The 16,424-nt window shown below is 37.2% G+C and overlaps 4 protein-coding genes across 5 annotated transcripts in view; 1 reads left to right on the forward strand and 3 right to left on the reverse strand.

Moving 5' to 3' along the window:
* Positions 1-67: 67 nt before the first annotated feature.
* Positions 68-1,967, reverse strand: LOC104807514 (NEP1-interacting protein 1). Of its 2 annotated transcripts, none has more exons than XM_010532821.1 (5): positions 1,449-1,967; positions 971-1,122; positions 765-848; positions 511-678; positions 68-410 (listed from the first exon to the last, which is right to left on the reverse strand). In XM_010532821.1, the coding sequence occupies exons 1-5, from the start codon at positions 1,606-1,608 to the stop codon at positions 288-290; spliced, it is 687 nt and encodes a 228-aa protein (XP_010531123.1). In that variant the 5' UTR covers positions 1,609-1,967; the 3' UTR covers positions 68-287. The 2 variants fall into 2 exon arrangements, with proteins under 2 accessions (XP_010531123.1, XP_010531122.1); XM_010532820.1 differs by having other exon boundaries at positions 971-1,149; positions 1,449-1,965.
* Positions 1,968-7,276: 5,309 nt separating this feature from the next.
* On the reverse strand, positions 7,277-9,932 carry LOC104807848 (prolyl 4-hydroxylase 5-like). Its single transcript, XM_010533274.1, has 9 exons — positions 9,577-9,932; positions 9,287-9,455; positions 9,105-9,192; positions 8,677-8,774; positions 8,486-8,583; positions 8,249-8,378; positions 7,971-8,158; positions 7,780-7,860; positions 7,277-7,620 (listed from the first exon to the last, which is right to left on the reverse strand). The coding sequence occupies exons 1-8, from the start codon at positions 9,743-9,745 to the stop codon at positions 7,787-7,789; spliced, it is 1,014 nt and encodes a 337-aa protein (XP_010531576.1). The 5' UTR covers positions 9,746-9,932; the 3' UTR covers positions 7,277-7,620; positions 7,780-7,786.
* A 1,090-nt stretch (positions 9,933-11,022) lies between these two features.
* On the reverse strand, positions 11,023-12,229 carry LOC104807515. Its single transcript, XM_010532822.1, has 2 exons — positions 11,731-12,229; positions 11,023-11,348 (listed from the first exon to the last, which is right to left on the reverse strand). The coding sequence occupies exon 1, from the start codon at positions 12,131-12,133 to the stop codon at positions 11,750-11,752; it is 384 nt and encodes a 127-aa protein (XP_010531124.1). The 5' UTR covers positions 12,134-12,229; the 3' UTR covers positions 11,023-11,348; positions 11,731-11,749.
* A 998-nt stretch (positions 12,230-13,227) lies between these two features.
* Positions 13,228-16,424, forward strand: part of LOC104807516 (phospholipase D delta-like) — a 4,640-nt gene continuing 1,443 nt past the window's right edge. The window contains exons 1-7 of the mRNA XM_010532824.2: positions 13,228-14,328; positions 14,517-14,633; positions 14,998-15,192; positions 15,286-15,591; positions 15,691-15,759; positions 15,908-16,055; positions 16,358-16,418. Coding sequence (XP_010531126.1) covers positions 13,387-14,328; positions 14,517-14,633; positions 14,998-15,192; positions 15,286-15,591; positions 15,691-15,759; positions 15,908-16,055; positions 16,358-16,418 — 1,838 coding nt within the window. The 5' untranslated portion in view covers positions 13,228-13,386. The remainder of the gene's footprint in view (positions 14,329-14,516; positions 14,634-14,997; positions 15,193-15,285; positions 15,592-15,690; positions 15,760-15,907; positions 16,056-16,357; positions 16,419-16,424) is intronic.

The following is a 16,424-nucleotide window of genomic DNA, read 5'->3' on the forward strand; positions in this document are numbered from 1 at the left end:
AATTCTTGAAAGGGGTTTAGTGGTTTTTGTACAAAATTGATCACCAATTGATTGGGGAGAGAGCTACTAACCAAAACTCTTTTTTTATACATTATTATCTATTAACCATGAGGCACGTACGATGGTGATACATCGTGTGGTGACCAACCGACCAGAGTACCAAGAACACAACCTCCCCGGAGAAAGGTGTACAGATCAAAAACAAAAAGCTTAAACAAATCAAAGAACAATGGTTTGTTGTGATTTACATATGGAAGAGAGGAGAGAGAGAGAAAGCACTGATGAGATTATAGGTCCCGTCGACACAGAGGGCAAGATCCATGTCTGAGAAGCCAATTATCTATGCACGGCTGATGAAACATGTGATGGCAGTGTGGCAAGCTCCTCACCGTTTCGCCAATCTGGAAATCCTGCAAAAAGAACAACGACAAGAACATGAGGGTGGTCCATTGTGTTTTCGGGTTTCGTCATGAGGAAAGCTGAAGAAGAACAAAGATTGCGGGTTGAAACCTGAAGACAAACAGAGCAAGAGACTTTGTTCCCAGAGGCGTCTATGGTGTTCTTGCAGGTGATTTTGATCTTTGGGATCTTTTCTACAATGTCTCCTGCCAAACCCTTTGAACCTCCAGTGTCGAAGATGCTTGAGAGCTCGTCAAATGTTGTGTCCACTGCTCCCATCTGAGCAGATGACGAGAGAAAACGTCGGGAAATTGATAACCCGTAAGAGCAAAAGGATCCACTCTGCAATAGCCATATAAAAGTACCTGACTTTGGACTGCACTTAGCATGGCTGGACCGATGCGTTCACGTACAAGTCTCCCGCTTAGCAGACTGACAATTACATCAATCTGAAAGGATTTACAAGGAACATGAATCACTCAGAAGATCAGTTGAAGCTCAAATTTCACCATGAACTTGAAGGTTTCTTTGTGTAATACAATGTGTATTTGGTTACAGAAGCAAAATTTACCAAGTAGAGGAGGCATCCGAAACCGGACTCGTCTGATTTCCAGAGAACGAGAGAGGATTCGAAGACCTCGATGGAGAAAACAGCCCCTGAAATGGCTCCGACCGCAGCTCCTCTGATGAAACCACTCTCTGTTTCTTGTCCTATCAAAGCTCCTGTAAGTGCGCCCAACATTGTACCGACTGAACATATGCCCAGCACGACAAGGAAACATCTTTCTCAGTCCCCAAGTAACCAAAGTTTCAATCTTTCGATCACAGAATTCCAGGTAATCATGAAAATTCGTAAAACTTAAGGATTCCAAATGATTAAAACAACCCCAAAAGGGGGCAAAAAAAACTGTGGATTCTTTTCACAAAGCTTGGATTTTTTGTACCAGGGCAGAAAACAGCGTCCGAACACGATGAGTTAGAGATTCCAATGTCAGTAAAGTAAAATCATGAAACACAAATCAGAAATCAGAGGAAAGTAAGAGCCCAACCTAAAGCGAACAAGAAGGTCAAGATCGCGGAGACAATTGTGCCGAGAACAGCGGAGACGAGGAAACGGCAAGCGTCTTTAATCCGTTCGACGAAATTACCGATAGAAGGACACGACGAGAGGAGACAGAACCCAGATGGGTATGATGCGTAAGACGACATTTTTCGCGCGACAAAGAACAAGAAAACGATCTGAGATTGAAGCAGAATCCAGAAAGGGGCTTATATACGAGCGAGAGAGAGAGAGAGAGAGAGGGAGGGAGAAGGAGAGGGAGAGGAAGAGAGAATTGGGTATGTATGCTTAGCCACGAAGCGAAGAGATGCGAGGTCGCTCTACTTGCATTTAAAGCTTGCCTCGCTCGCTTTCATGGCCAAAAGTTTCCTCTTGTAGGTGAAGGAAAATCTAGGGTTACTGTCTCTCGTCTGATCATTGTTGAAAACAAGACTCAGCTTTCATTGTCAAAGCACGAGAGAGAGAGTCGCAAGCTCACGGGGCAAGAACTTTCCTTTTTTTCCAATTTCATTTGGCAGGGTTTTTAAAGAAAAATCCGCCCATATATTCTTTTAGTAAGTGAAAAGATAAAAAAAAAAAAAAACAATTTTATGTTTTTTTTTTCTCTTGAAAATTTTCCATTGCAATAAATATTTACATATATATGTATGTATATGTAGGAATATATCCGACGAACAAAACATGCCAAGTCTTATCTCTTTATACGTTGTAGAAAGTTAGAAACTTGCAGCAAATAAACGTTGGATTTATTTGCTAGTGGTGTTAGTCCATTTTATGCAATAAAAAGATTATGCAATTGTGTCAAAGTGGTTGTTAGTATTTAATATTCTTCATATGATATTTTGATTAAATTAATTGGATTTGGAATTTGACTCGATTACAATATCTTTTACGTGCGGGAAGGAGCTAATTAAGCTTATGCATGGCCATAAATTAGTTTAATTTATTTAATTGATAGAATAATCAAATTCTTTCTCCTACAACACACAAATCTGGAAAGAATTGAAACTCGATATTTTTTAAATGATCTAATTAAGGTATGAATTATGGATCATGAGTCTTATTCAACCCGGGCTTGTCTTATCTATGTATTATTAGATCATTGACAATGTATTTTTTTTTTTGTTATCTAGTCGATCGTATTTATTTAATTGCGAAAATTTTAAATATATGTGGCATGATAACTTGGATATTTTGAATGAATAATCCATGCATCTAATTAAAAAAATAGATAAATAATTTTAACTGAGAATGAGCCTTATCATTTTAACAAAAACTCTATACCTAGATCTATATTTGTTATTTTCGTAAAATAAGATAAACATCCTTTTCTCGGGAATTAAACCCAATTTTCTTGCAAAAGCGTTACATATTTTTTTTAATCATTCGTAAATGAAAACTCTTATATTCTTTTTGTTTCAATTACAATGGATAGTTATGTTTAAGACATTCATCTTTTAATACATTCAAATAGGATTATTATGTATATTGGTATAAACTGAATTAATATTATGTATCAAAAAATTGCTTTATTGTCCCATCTACGACTCTTTCTATTTTTTTATTGGATTCTTTTTATTTCAATATTATATTTAAACAAAAAAATCATCTCAATTACATTATCTATTCTTCGATTATCTTTATTTAAATTATTTCTATTTTCCATCAATGATTCTAATATTATATCATTTACACGTTCAATAAATTCGAATTAAAAACGAAGCAACTACACAATAAATGCATGAATATTCGATAAAGTTCTACTCGTGAACCATCCAAACCTACAAATACCCCAACTAGAGGAAATGTCGTCTTCGAATAATTTTAAATAAATATCCTAAACTAGGTCAAATTTGTGGATCCCAACCACTAATTAACAACTCTAAGAGACATGCGTGCATGCATGCATGAATGAACGGTTACGTACCAATGAGATGCGAGTTTTTTTTTTTTTGTGAAAAAAAATATATTGTTATTTAAAAAATACCTATTGTTTATCGATTACTTAGTCAAATATATTAATTGTAATAAAACTTATAATGCGATCGAGGATATCTATTGGAAAGATGTAGAAACTAGATCTTTGTCTTCATCAAAAAAAAAACTAGATCTTTGTCCACTGATTACTTACCTTACATCCACGGTATTTAGACAGATACGGTATTTAGACAGATCTTCCTTTTTTTTTAAAAAAAAATTATTAACCCATAAATGCCCATATTTAGAAGATGTTGGTGAATATTTTGGGATAGAATATGTAAAATTAAATTGAATTGAATAAAATTAAACTAATATTTTATTGTATATATAATTTCACTTTAATTAAATTAACCGAATTTGAGTTAAACACTAATAAATATGATTTCTGAACGAGAAGAATTTGTTTTAGAAAATAACATTTTTTTTAACAAAAAAATAGATCTAAACAGAATTCAAACTGAAACGAAACTTGACATAAAGATATTTTTTTTTCTAAAATCAACAAAATAAGTTCGAAAACTGTGTCGGACTCCAAGATATATTTATCCCTAATTTCTATTATCCTGTGTGTGTACCTGCACATACGTATAGGCCTTTTTATCAAAAGTATCTAATAGAAAAACTAACATAACACATATGAATTGTAAATCGTCATTTGGTTATATATACCTTCCATATATATGCATGAACCTGTAGTTATGAGATTAAAACTTATACAAAATAATACAATGTCCTGTGTATTCTATTATAAAGTTCTGTTTTAATTAGAAGTGTCGTTATAAATAAAATAATAAAATGTCTATGCATTTCAGAAAGTCTGGATATAGATTGTTTAGGATTATCACAAATTAGGTTTTGATAGAGATCAGACACTAATTTTTTTAGATATCCGAATTCTACCCGAAATATCTAAATTACTGAATTTTCAAGATGGGGTTTGAGGTATAATCTCATCGAATAATTTATCCATTATATACTCTAAAAAGAGATTAGTTTGGATCTCGATCCATAACATCCAGTTAACAAAAAAAAAAGGTGAGTAGGAAAGAATATAATATAAAGAAATGTATGTTAGAATAATCTTGTATTATAATATTTTATTTTATGTTTAAATAATGTTTTGTTGATAATTTGAAATGGTCAAATTATCAAATCGAGTCTTAAGGGAAGATGGGTTGACAGAAGACGTGTTAGGAGTAGTTAACATTAATTTATGATAGTTTGTTTTATTTATTTTCTCTATTTATACCTCAAAGGTTAATGTACAAATTAGAAATATAGAGTAATAAAATGGTGTGCTACGGGGCCAAAGTTAATATTTTCTCTTTCATTATTTTCTGAGTTAGAGTTAACAAATGATGAAATGTGTTTGGTGTTTTTATGTTATTATCAAAGGATTTTGGGTTTGAAAGATTTGTAACAAAGTACATGAAATATTGTGGTCAAGTTATCTAAATTCGGATGAAATGGTTAGCTTACGTTATATCGTTGTATGAATAATACCATTTAGGACAAAACTAACGAGGCAATTGACATGTCGGATTTAGCCATCGCCCATCGGCTACATTTATAAACGTAAGTCGTAGCTGCAACAACACCCACATTACTTTCATCTTTCCATTCGCAGACATTTAATTCGCATCTATAAAACATTGAATTCATTGTCAGAAGGTTGGCTCAGTCATGATATTTTGAAATTCCAACCGCGTATTATTTTAGATAAGATTGATAATGAACACACACACACATATATACATGTATGTATATATAATATAATATAATATTATATGTATACAAATATCTACCGTCCAAGATATTTTCTGAGAACTTTTTTAACTACATATGGGGCAACCATTTGGACGTTGGTCCCCATGTCGCAGTTATTATCATCCATCACTCTAAGACATGCATGACATCAAGTGTGCATGTGTTTGTACGGACATGCAATGGATGGTATGCCATGACATGGCATGAATAGAGAGATATATATGGAAACTAGTAATTTTGATTTGTTGTTAAGTGTGTATATGTATAAAGATTTGTTTTCCTAATGTACGTATTCATATATATCTGGTCCGAAGATTTTGGATTATAAAAGAAATTCAGTGTAACCCTTTTCTATGCATGCATGCAACATGATTACATTGAATTGATATTTATCTGTATTTATTATTGTAACTATTCTAGACAGTTAATGTTTGTTTTTACATCGACATTAAATTAGAAAAAAATATATACTGATAATTTAATAACATTTAAACAAGTCCTTTGGTTTCAGTATAAGTTTTACATCTTGCTAAAGCCCACAAATAGTAATATACCTCCACATTTGTGAAAATATTTATTTCATAATAAAAGAATAATAGAGAAAATGGATGGAGAATCATTTGATTTCTTATTATTCAATATAAAATATTACAATATTTATAGGTAGAAAATAAAATCACATCATCAATACAAATATCTAAAATATAGAAATAATATCAAATCTAAATATTACAGTAATGTTCTAAATATTTTTCATAGCTCTTAATTTTTTTGAAGATATTCTCTGTCTCTTCTCTTGATAAAGAAATTAAGCAAATAGAAATAGCGACTGAGTTGTACGTCGAACACCCCCTGAATTCCGCCCATGGTATTCTTTTATGTACCTAACATAAATTAAATCAAAATAAATTGCTTAAAATAATTATGAAAACAAAATAGGGAAAACCAATTCAACCGTATGTCATATGTGCATTTAAATTAAAATACGGAATTTGTTTTTTTTTTTTTTGTAATTTAAAAGAAGCACAAGTGTTTGAAATGGACCATATATAAATACAAAGAATTTTGATTGGTGGGTCATCTACTGCGGTGGACCAGATATATCTCACGTAACCTTTTCCACTAGCATGTGTGTTCCTTTTCTTTTTTTCTTTTCCAATTTGAGATGCAAATATACGTGGTTATAAATGTGGATACTCCCATTATGTGTGTGTGTGTATATATATATATATATATCGAATTGTCTATATGGTAAATGTAATACAATCGAGATGAAATTTGAAACATTTTCCCATTTTCATCTATCTTTTTTTTGTTCAAATTACGTATGATTAGTTCTGATATATTTTTCGAAGTTTGTCAATGTCAAAATATTTAACTTATCAAACAATCAAGCAACCGAATTAAAATTAATTTTAAAAAAGAAATCAAAGGAGTCTCTTTTCGTCGGGCAAAAGAAACTAATCAAAACACAAAGAGACGACAACTTATATTTCTTTTGTTTTTTTTTTTAAATTCCCACATGCCGATAATTAGCATATTATACTTCATAGGCCTCATGTTATAAAAAAAATAAAAACAAATTGTTGTTTGTGGTTTTATCAGTTGGATGTGAAAAAAATATATATTTGTAATACATTTCATCTGGTTAGTTTTTTTTTAGGATATTATTCAAACATAAAATATAAATGGAATCTCTAGGAAAATGTTATAAAGAACAAATTTTAGAAAATAAAAATACAATATTATAGTATATGTCTTCAAAACATGTCTTTTAATGTGAAGGTGGTGGTGATGGAGTTTTGGGATTTGATAATGAATTTTAGAAAACAAAACTTCCTGGTCGGATGGATTTGGTTTGATAATTTCATAAATGCTCCAATGATGTCATTTTTCCACTTTATCCTTTGAAATATTGACAAATATACTGGAAAAAAAAACACAAATTCTATAGATTCCCTTTCACAATTACTTTTTTTTTGTATATTTTGAAAAATATTAAAACAAAAAACTCTACAACTATTAAAAACACTAAATAATGGATAAACCACATAATGATATATCGAAACGTAAGAAATAAGTTTTTTCAATAACCAAATTAAACCAAACCCCCAAGTTAAACCAAACAGATATAACCGGTCTGGTATCTTTAGCCAGAGTGTGTGCTGTTTCTTGTAACGAAGGTGTTGACGATCTCTCTAAATATATATATATATATATATATATATATATATATATATATACAGAAACCAAGTGCGTGGAAGAGAAAGGAGGATGGCTACAAGGACAAAGAGTAACAACAGTTACTGGAGTTGATAGGACTGAGCTGAGTGTTTAGATCCGTACGAGGATGTAATAATGCAAGTTTCATACTACACGTGAATGAAGCTTAGCTCATGGAGGAGGAGGAGGGCCTGAGGAGAAAGAAAGAAACTCGAGGCTAAGCATGAACATCTAAACATCATCTATTTTACCAAAAAAAAAACATCTAAACATCATCATCACCATCATCATCATCATCATCATCATCATCATCATCATCATCAAGTCTAATCCAGGGATCAGCAGTTTACCTTTTTTTCAATCCTTGAACTCGTGGACGTGGAACCATTTCGTGGATGACCACTTGTTTCCTTTGATCACCGGACAACCACCTGAATCCAAGATTAAACACAGATCTGATTAAGTATTATTTTTCATGGATTGATAAAGAAGGAGATGAAGCTTATGATGATGATATTGATGAGTAATAGCAGTCATTCACCATGCAAACTTGAAGGGTCTAGAGAGGCATCGGGTGTCATGCTCCAGAAAAGCAATGCGTCTCCCATCTTTGGCATGACTGAGAGTCCCTCTTTTCCACATTGAGACAGCTCGTTCCACCATGGCACTGCGCTTATGTTTCCTTTGGCAGCCGGGAACACGGTTTCACCACCTTCTTCAACCTCCGAACTAACATAGCAAACAGAGCAGAGGTGTTATACAGAAGAAGGAAGCAACGAAAGGGTTGAAGAAGATCTATCAAAGTATTCGGTAACATACAGATACATCAGGACAGTAGCGACTCTCTGTCCTCCGTTCTTGATGTTGAACTCGTCCAAGAAATAGTCGAAATGTGGCTCGTACTTCTGCCCAACCTCATAGTGAAGAACTTGAAGGCCTTCCCCGTTTTCTGCACTCATCAAGACAATGTCGGAGGAAAGATTCCAGTACACAAACTCGTAACAAGAATCATTACCCAAATGAAAGAAACTATCACCGAGAGTAGCTAACATGTACCTACGGGAATGAAGGTGAAATCTGAAATTCTTTGCTCAATCTCCTCAACGATTTTGTCCTGTCCTCTTCTAAGAAAGGTTCCTGAGCTTGTCCGAACTCTGAGCAGGATCAGATTGTGTGGATTAAAGGAGACAAATAACAATCTTCAAGATTAAACTGAGAAGGAAAGAAAGGATGAGTAGAGATCAAACCTGCTATCTTTGCTTCCACCAGTTTTCTCATCAACCACAGTAGATTTCACCATATTGGGTTTGGCAAGGCTGATCAGATGCTCGCACTCCTCCTTGGACTTCCAAATCCAAAGAACCAAATACATGATTAGAGATCAACAAATTCTGCAATTTACAATGATCAGATCATTTCAAACAGACCCATATGCGTTTCAATGTGAAAAGATGAAAACTTTTGCTGCTACAGCATTTGCAATGATCATTCAGTGAGATCTAAAACCCTAAGCATATGAAGGAAACTTTTTTGTTTCTCTCAGTAATCGATCAAAATGCAGCATAATTAAGTACTGTTTGAGAAGAATTGCCGAATTCCATAGCTTGTATGAACATGCATGGATCCAAGCAAGTTGTACTGTATCATAAATCAGCCCAGAGATCACGCAACTCACCAAGAAATTGTGGTAAACGAAAGCTCTGGGCTCCCACGAAATCACTTCAACCCAACGCTCGCCATTCTCGTGTTCTCCGTAACTCTTCCTGTTAAAAGAAGAAAAATCCAGAACCCATGTCCGAATCAGACAGGATGAACACTTCCGACGACCCGAAACCGAAGACCACGAGAATTACCCACCTCTCCTCGCTCTTTTTTAATGTGAAGGTGGTGGTGATGGAGTTTTGGGATTTGATAATGAATTTTAGAAAACAAAACTTCCTGGTCGGATGGATTTGGTTTGATAATTTCATAAATGCTCCAATGATGTCATTTTTCCACTTTATCCTTTGAAATATTGACAAATATACTGGAAAAAAAAACACAAATTCTATAGATTCCCTTTCACAATTACTTTTTTTTTGTATATTTTGAAAAATATTAAAACAAAAAACTCTACAACTATTAAAAACACTAAATAATGGATAAACCACATAATGATATATCGAAACGTAAGAAATAAGTTTTTTCAATAAAGAGAATTCCGAGGCCGAGAAGAACCAGAATCACGAAGGTGAGCAAGATGAGAACGGTGAAGGCCTGAGTCGACGGCGACGAAGATTTCCGCGGCTGACGAAGGTGGTGCTTCGATTTCGCCATGGATGGATTTGACCGAACTCTGAAGGACCCTAGAGATGGAGAAGGAGAGATCTGAAGGAATAGAAGAGAAAATTTGATCGAAGCTTATATCGGGTGATGGATTTGTCCATCTTCATCTGGAAAAAAAATATTTATTTATAAATTTTTTTGTTTGATTCTTCGTCTCGGCGTTCGTTCTTCACGTGTTTGTTAGATACAAACACAGTGGCTGGACTTTCTAATTTCTACATGCGTTGAATACTCTACTTCTTTTCTTATTTTACTCCCCATTACTTCTCTATTTTACGGTTTCGCCCCATATTAATGGAAATTGCATTCAACCCCAAGTTGACTTTGTTTCAATTACCAAAAATGTTCTGGGCACCACACGAAATTCGATTCCTTGGGATCTTTTAGCACGTGGTTCCTCTGCGTTAACTGCTATTCTTATTATATTTTAAATTTGGATTTATGATAATCCTTTTATCTTTATTAATTATCTTGTTATTTTTCATTTAAAATTCGAAGTATTTAATTTATTGTATAACAAGTGTTTGGAATTGCTAGTGTTTCTAGGAGTGGGGTTGCATGATCAATGATCTTATAGAGGAAGTGCGAAGAAATCATGTTAGACATTATCAACTCATGATTTGGTGACTTCAATTTATTTTTATTATTAATATTTATTTAATATTAAATTGAAGTTGGTCAATGAGGGCAAGAGGACCCAACCTATATCCCTCTCTGGTAAGCCCTTCACCACTTGCGTACGAATGCTTATAAATACTAATACTTTTCAATATCATCCAAATTAATGTCGAGGACAGAAATCAACCCCTCTTCAAATTTAAGATTCGAATTCGAGACGAATAATAAAGAGACTATAAGTGGAAGGCTCCGTTGGTTAATGGGGACAGAGAGTCGTCCGTTCCTCCGTTACCCCATGTTGTTCCTCAAACGTTCGTCGAGGAGTCGCCGCGAGTTCCGTTAATCGCTGGTAACGACTTAACTTTAAAAAAACTGGAGATGCCGGTGTTTGAAGGGGTGAACGTGGCCGGTTGGGTGGTTCGTGCTGAGCATTATTTTAAGTTTGGTGCGATTCGGGAGAAAGAAAAACTTCCTTTGGCGACATTAAGTCTTGATGGAGAGATTTTGAATTGGTATGACTGGCAGAACGAGGAGGAGCCATTCATTGACTGAGCATCATACCGGCAAGGTGAGCAAGAGACTGTTCTCCTTGCGTCAGACGGGCTCCGTGGTCGAGTATCTCAGGGATTTTGAAGAGCTGTTGCCTCAGCTACCGAAAATACCGGAATCGGTTTTGGAGAGTGCGTTCGTCAATGGTCTTCACACTGAGGTCCGACACATGTTGGAGGTGAATACAGCAAGGGTAGCACAAGTTTACGATAAGAGGGTATGAGCCCTCGAAGCAAAGCTTTCACCACTGTGTGAAACCAGAGGCTGCTAATCAAAGCCTACCAACCAGCCATTTTCAAGTATCTGGATACTGCTAATATACTCCACCAACAATCCGTTTTCTCCCTTCCCAATTCTTCCAATGCATCAAATAATCACTGGGTTTTGGTTCTGTTCCTATGTATCAATGTAGTTGGAGATCTGCAAACTGCAGAACAATCGAAAAGTGATCCACTCTAACTTGCAATACGATTGATATTAATTCAGAACTAGAAAAAAGCCAGTAGAAGACAGAGATACAACGATCTGATTCATATCATCCACTGTGGAAACTAAGGTATTTGATGATGGCATTTGAAAAGAAGATGAATCAATCATGTGGGTGGTTTTCAGAATCTCAGTTATCCAATCTAAACCATGAAGGATAAACAATAACCTCATTCATTACCAGAGTAAGTCATCAGAAACACAACTCTTATGAACAGAACAACACGAGGATGAATCAAAACCCGACACACATGATAACTACGTACATGTATATGATTATAGACGCGTATTTATTCAAGTATTCTGAATTCTGGAAACACTACCACTGGTCGGACGAGCCGATTACGTCTGGGAAGAGATCCCAAGCGCCTTGGTTTTGAACCGGTAACGAGGGGCACGAGGAACAACCTGGCTCGGACCAAACCCGAACTGACCGATGCCCTCGGTAAGCGGTGGACCGTCATCGTAGATGTAACCCACGAGCCGGCTACAGCTGTTGCACTTGATCTTCGTCCGTTTCCGCTGGATTCCCCAGTAGTTTACTGTTTCGAAGAAAGGCATGATCTTGTCCTCCTTCTCGAACCTGAACTTGGTCGCGTCGACAGCGGAGAAGGAGAACGTCCCTTTGTTCCCGGCTTCGAAGTAGAAATCGGGCGGGAACAAATTGTTAGGATTCAGATTCAGATTCGACCCGCATCCCTTGCAACTGTAGATCGAGGACGCCATTGATCCGATGATGGTGATGATTTCGCCTTTTGCGGTGGTTTCTCATCTTCTCCGTACGGAATTTCACTAAAGACGCGTTCTTTGGTCAGCGGCGCCGTGGGAAATTCGGCGCCGCCAATATATGGGCCTTTTGGGCCCATTTTATTTTGGGCTAAAGAATAGTCTTTTGGTCGACATTGAATTGACACGAAGGCCTAACTGTGTGTGACATATACATACATGCATGCATACAATAATGTTTTGTCCCAAGTGGAAGAATCAACCGAAGAACCCTAACCACGACAATGGCGCATTTGCGAAACTTCGAAACCAGGGTTTTCTGTAGCCTTTAATGAGTTGTAAATTGTTCTACGAAGTATCTTTGACAGGAAAAAAAGTATCTTTGACAGAGAGAAAAAAAACCCAACTTTTGTTTTCTGCGTTGCAAAAATCGAGATAGAAGGGAACATATTCTCTTCTTGTCTGCTTGGGTTTTGTTTGTAAAATCATTAGGGCAGGAGACGAGACAGTGTAAGGGAGATTGGTCGGAAGAGGGATACCATTTTGGATTCCATTGTTCGTGCTTTTTTTTTTCTCTTTTTATATTTGTGGTTTTGTTTTGGATAGTGAATATACATTGTAATCAATTTATTAGCAAATATTGGGTGAAAGTTAAATTATTATTTGTTAAAATTGATGTAATTTCTGTCATTGTTCTTCACCCATACACGAGATGAGGTTAGACCATCATGAAGTGATGCAACGGATAAGACAAAACCAGAAACAGAGAACAGAGATATGTCTTTGTCCGCCATGCCCATCACTATCGGATTCCCCTTGAAAATGACTTTCAACCTAACAGTATTATTCAGATACCTTTAAACCTTCTACACGAAACAGCGGATCCTGAGACATTGTCACGTGATTTGTTGAACAAAGATAATGTTATTATTATTTTGGTTCCTCGGGGATATCAAATGCGAATTATCAGTGAAGGTAATGTTTAGAGCTAATAAAATATTGGATTCCAATTAATTGATTTTTGCCGCCACGTGTCCACCTCATCCTTCTCTGTGTATTGATATGTCCGTACCATTACCATACACATTTACCCACCCGATCATGCAACTCGCACAATAAACTGCTCATTAGGGTTTTGCTTTGTGCTCTGTGCTCTGTCTCAGCTTCTCATTTCCCCCCTTTCCTCTTTCTCCTCGTCGTCTTCTCCTCCTTATTCATTTCGTTGTATCTCTAGCCGGAGATAAGCGGCGGCGATGGCGGACAAGGCGTCGGAGGAGGTGATGCTTCTACATGGTGACCTTGATTTGAAAATTGTTAAGGCGAGGAGGTTGCCGAACATGGATATGTTCTCTGAGAACCTCCGTCGCTGCTTCACCGCTTGCGACGCTTGCTCTACGCCTTCTGCGAATGCCGGCGACGGAGACGGAGGAGGAGTTAAGGATAGAGAAATACATACCCACCGGAAGATCATCACCAGCGATCCGTACGTCACTGTCGTGGTGCCGCAGGCGACTCTCGCTCGCACTCGCGTCGTGAAGAACTCTCAAGATCCTCACTGGGACGAGCATTTCGTCGTCTGCTTGGCTCATCCGTTGGCTTACCTCGAGTTCCAGGTCAAGGACGACGACACATTCGGCGCGCAGGTCATCGGCTCCGCTAAGATCCCGGTGAAGGAGATCGCCTCTGGCGACCTCATCTCCGGTTGGTTCCCCCTCCTCGGCGCTTCGGGGAAGCCGCCGAAGAAAGAGACCGCAATTTATATCGAGATGCAGTTTACGCCGTTCGATCGGCACCCAATCTACCATCGGGGAATCCCCGGAGACCCGGAGCAGGATGGCGTCAAGGGGACCTACTTCCCTCTGAGGAAGGGGAGTCAGGTGAGATTGTATCAGGACGCTCATGTCATCGACGGAATGTTACCGGAGATCGATTTGGATGACGGGAAGGTTTATCGGCAGGAGAAATGTTGGGAGGATATATGTTACGCCATTTCGGAAGCTCACCATATGATATACATTGTTGGGTGGTCTGTCTTTCACAAGGTGAAGCTGGTGAGGGAACCCACGAGGCCATTGCCGAGAGGTGGAGATCTGACACTTGGGGATTTGCTGAAATACAAATCGGAAGAAGGTGTTCGAGTTTTACTGCTTGTCTGGGATGACAAGACTTCTCATGACAAGTTCGGAATTAGTACAGTGAGTGTTTCCTAATTTGCCTGATTTTAGGTGACGGTCTACTACGAGTTCTATATTTAGTAGTCGCAGTGTTCATTTGCTGGTTTTAGAACACTGGAAGCATACTGGTTTTTGGTTGCTGTTCATGTCCAAGCATACTATTTTTAGTATGTTCGACCTTATGTTTTGCGTTGTGGAATTTGGTGCAGGCAGGAGTTATGCAGACCCATGATGAAGAGACTAGGAAGTTCTTCAAGCATTCTTCTGTGATTTGTGTATTGTCTCCCCGCTACGCTAGCAGCAAGCTTGGGTTGTTCAAACAACAGGTAAGTTCAGTCTCTGCAACAAATCTGTTAGATTACTGTCTCCGGATGAGGTAGCATTTCCATGGATCTAATTTCTTCTAGGCTTTAATGTCAATCCCTGCGAGCCAGGTGGTTTGATACCCGATCATGATCAGTATTCTCTAAATTGATATTCTAGTCAAGGTACACGTTGCATTCGGATTTTGGAGATCGGTTCTCTGCATAATTTCTGTTGGGCATGTTTAGCATCCTTCATCATAAATTAGTGTAACAAATTCCTTAGATAGTGTTGTCATAATGTCCTTTTTGGTTCTTAGACATCTTCTTTCTGTTGAAATTATTTCCTTTCTGAGTTTTATACTTTTATTTCTATGTTAATCCCCAGGTTGTTGGCACTCTTTTCACACACCATCAAAAGTGTGTTCTTGTGGACACTCAGGCTGCTGGCAATAATCGCAAGGTCACTGCTTTTATAGGAGGTATAGACCTATGTGATGGTCGCTATGATACACCTGAGCATCGGCTATTCCGTGATCTTGACACTGTATTTAAGGATGATTTTCACAATCCTACATTTCCAGTGAGTAGATATGATTGTTTTACAGTAGTTCCACAGCTCGAAGGTTAATACTTTTTCCTTCTGCTGATCCTTTTTCCAATTCTTCTTTATCAGAATGGTACCAAGGCTCCAAGACAACCTTGGCATGATTTGCACAGTAGAATAGATGGGCCTGCTGCATATGATGTCCTCTTAAACTTTGAACAACGTTGGAGAAAGGCAACACGATGGAAAGAGTTTAGCTTGCGTTTCAAGGGGAAAAGTCGTTGGCAAGATGATGCTCTGATCCGGATAGGACGCATATCATGGATTTTAAGTCCAGCGTTTTCGATCCTGAAGGATGGTACTTCAGTAGTTCCAAAGGACGACCCATTAATTTGGGTTTCCAAAGAAGATAATCCTGAGAATTGGCATGTTCAGGTTTTTGCACATTCCTTCCAAGTTCCTTTTGCAAGAAACACTTTTCATGTAAAGACTTTCTTTGACCTGTTCTGAAGTTGTGTTTTCTTTAACTTTCAGATATTCCGTTCTATTGATTCAGGATCAGTGAAAGGGTTCCCGAATTATCCTGATGAGGCTGAGGCCCTGGTTTGTAGATGAACTAATTTCCTTTCATTACTGTCCCTTCACTTGACACTTGCTGTGTACTTCCACTGGTAGATGGACTTGCACTTGTCATTGTTCTGAAGTGCTATGGCTGCACAGCTAAGTCTTGAGAATTATCTGTTTACTGCAGAATCTCGTCTGTGCCAAACGTCTGGTAGTGGATAAAAGCATTCAAACTGCATACATCCAAGCAATCAGATCTGCTCAGCATTTCATATATATTGAGAATCAGTATTTCCTGGGTTCTTCATACGCTTGGCCATCTTATAAAGATGCAGGTACCATTTTGATCCTGGACTGCAGTTATTGGTACGACTAGAAGTTGCTCTTTAGGCGAGAGCATGGTTGAGTGTATAAATGCTGCAGAGCTGATATGGTGTTGTAGAGTCTCTTTGTATATGCTTTATTGGGTTTTGGGATATCGATTTTTATGTTTTTCTAAGTTTAGATGCTTGATCTGGACACTGCATTATTCCCGTTTTTAACCTGGCTGTTGTCTAGAATGTATTCATTGGTGTGAATGAAGTTTTCTGTTCTCTACCTATCTTTTTCTGAATACGTTTTCTTGATGGGTGAGCAGGAGCTGATAATCTTATTCCTATGGAGTTGGCACTAAAGATTGCTAGTAAGATCAGAGCTAGGGAAAG

This window comes from Tarenaya hassleriana, unplaced genomic scaffold (assembly GCF_000463585.1).
Source record: "Tarenaya hassleriana unplaced genomic scaffold, ASM46358v1 Cleome13, whole genome shotgun sequence".
NCBI lineage: Eukaryota > Viridiplantae > Streptophyta > Magnoliopsida > Brassicales > Cleomaceae > Tarenaya > Tarenaya hassleriana.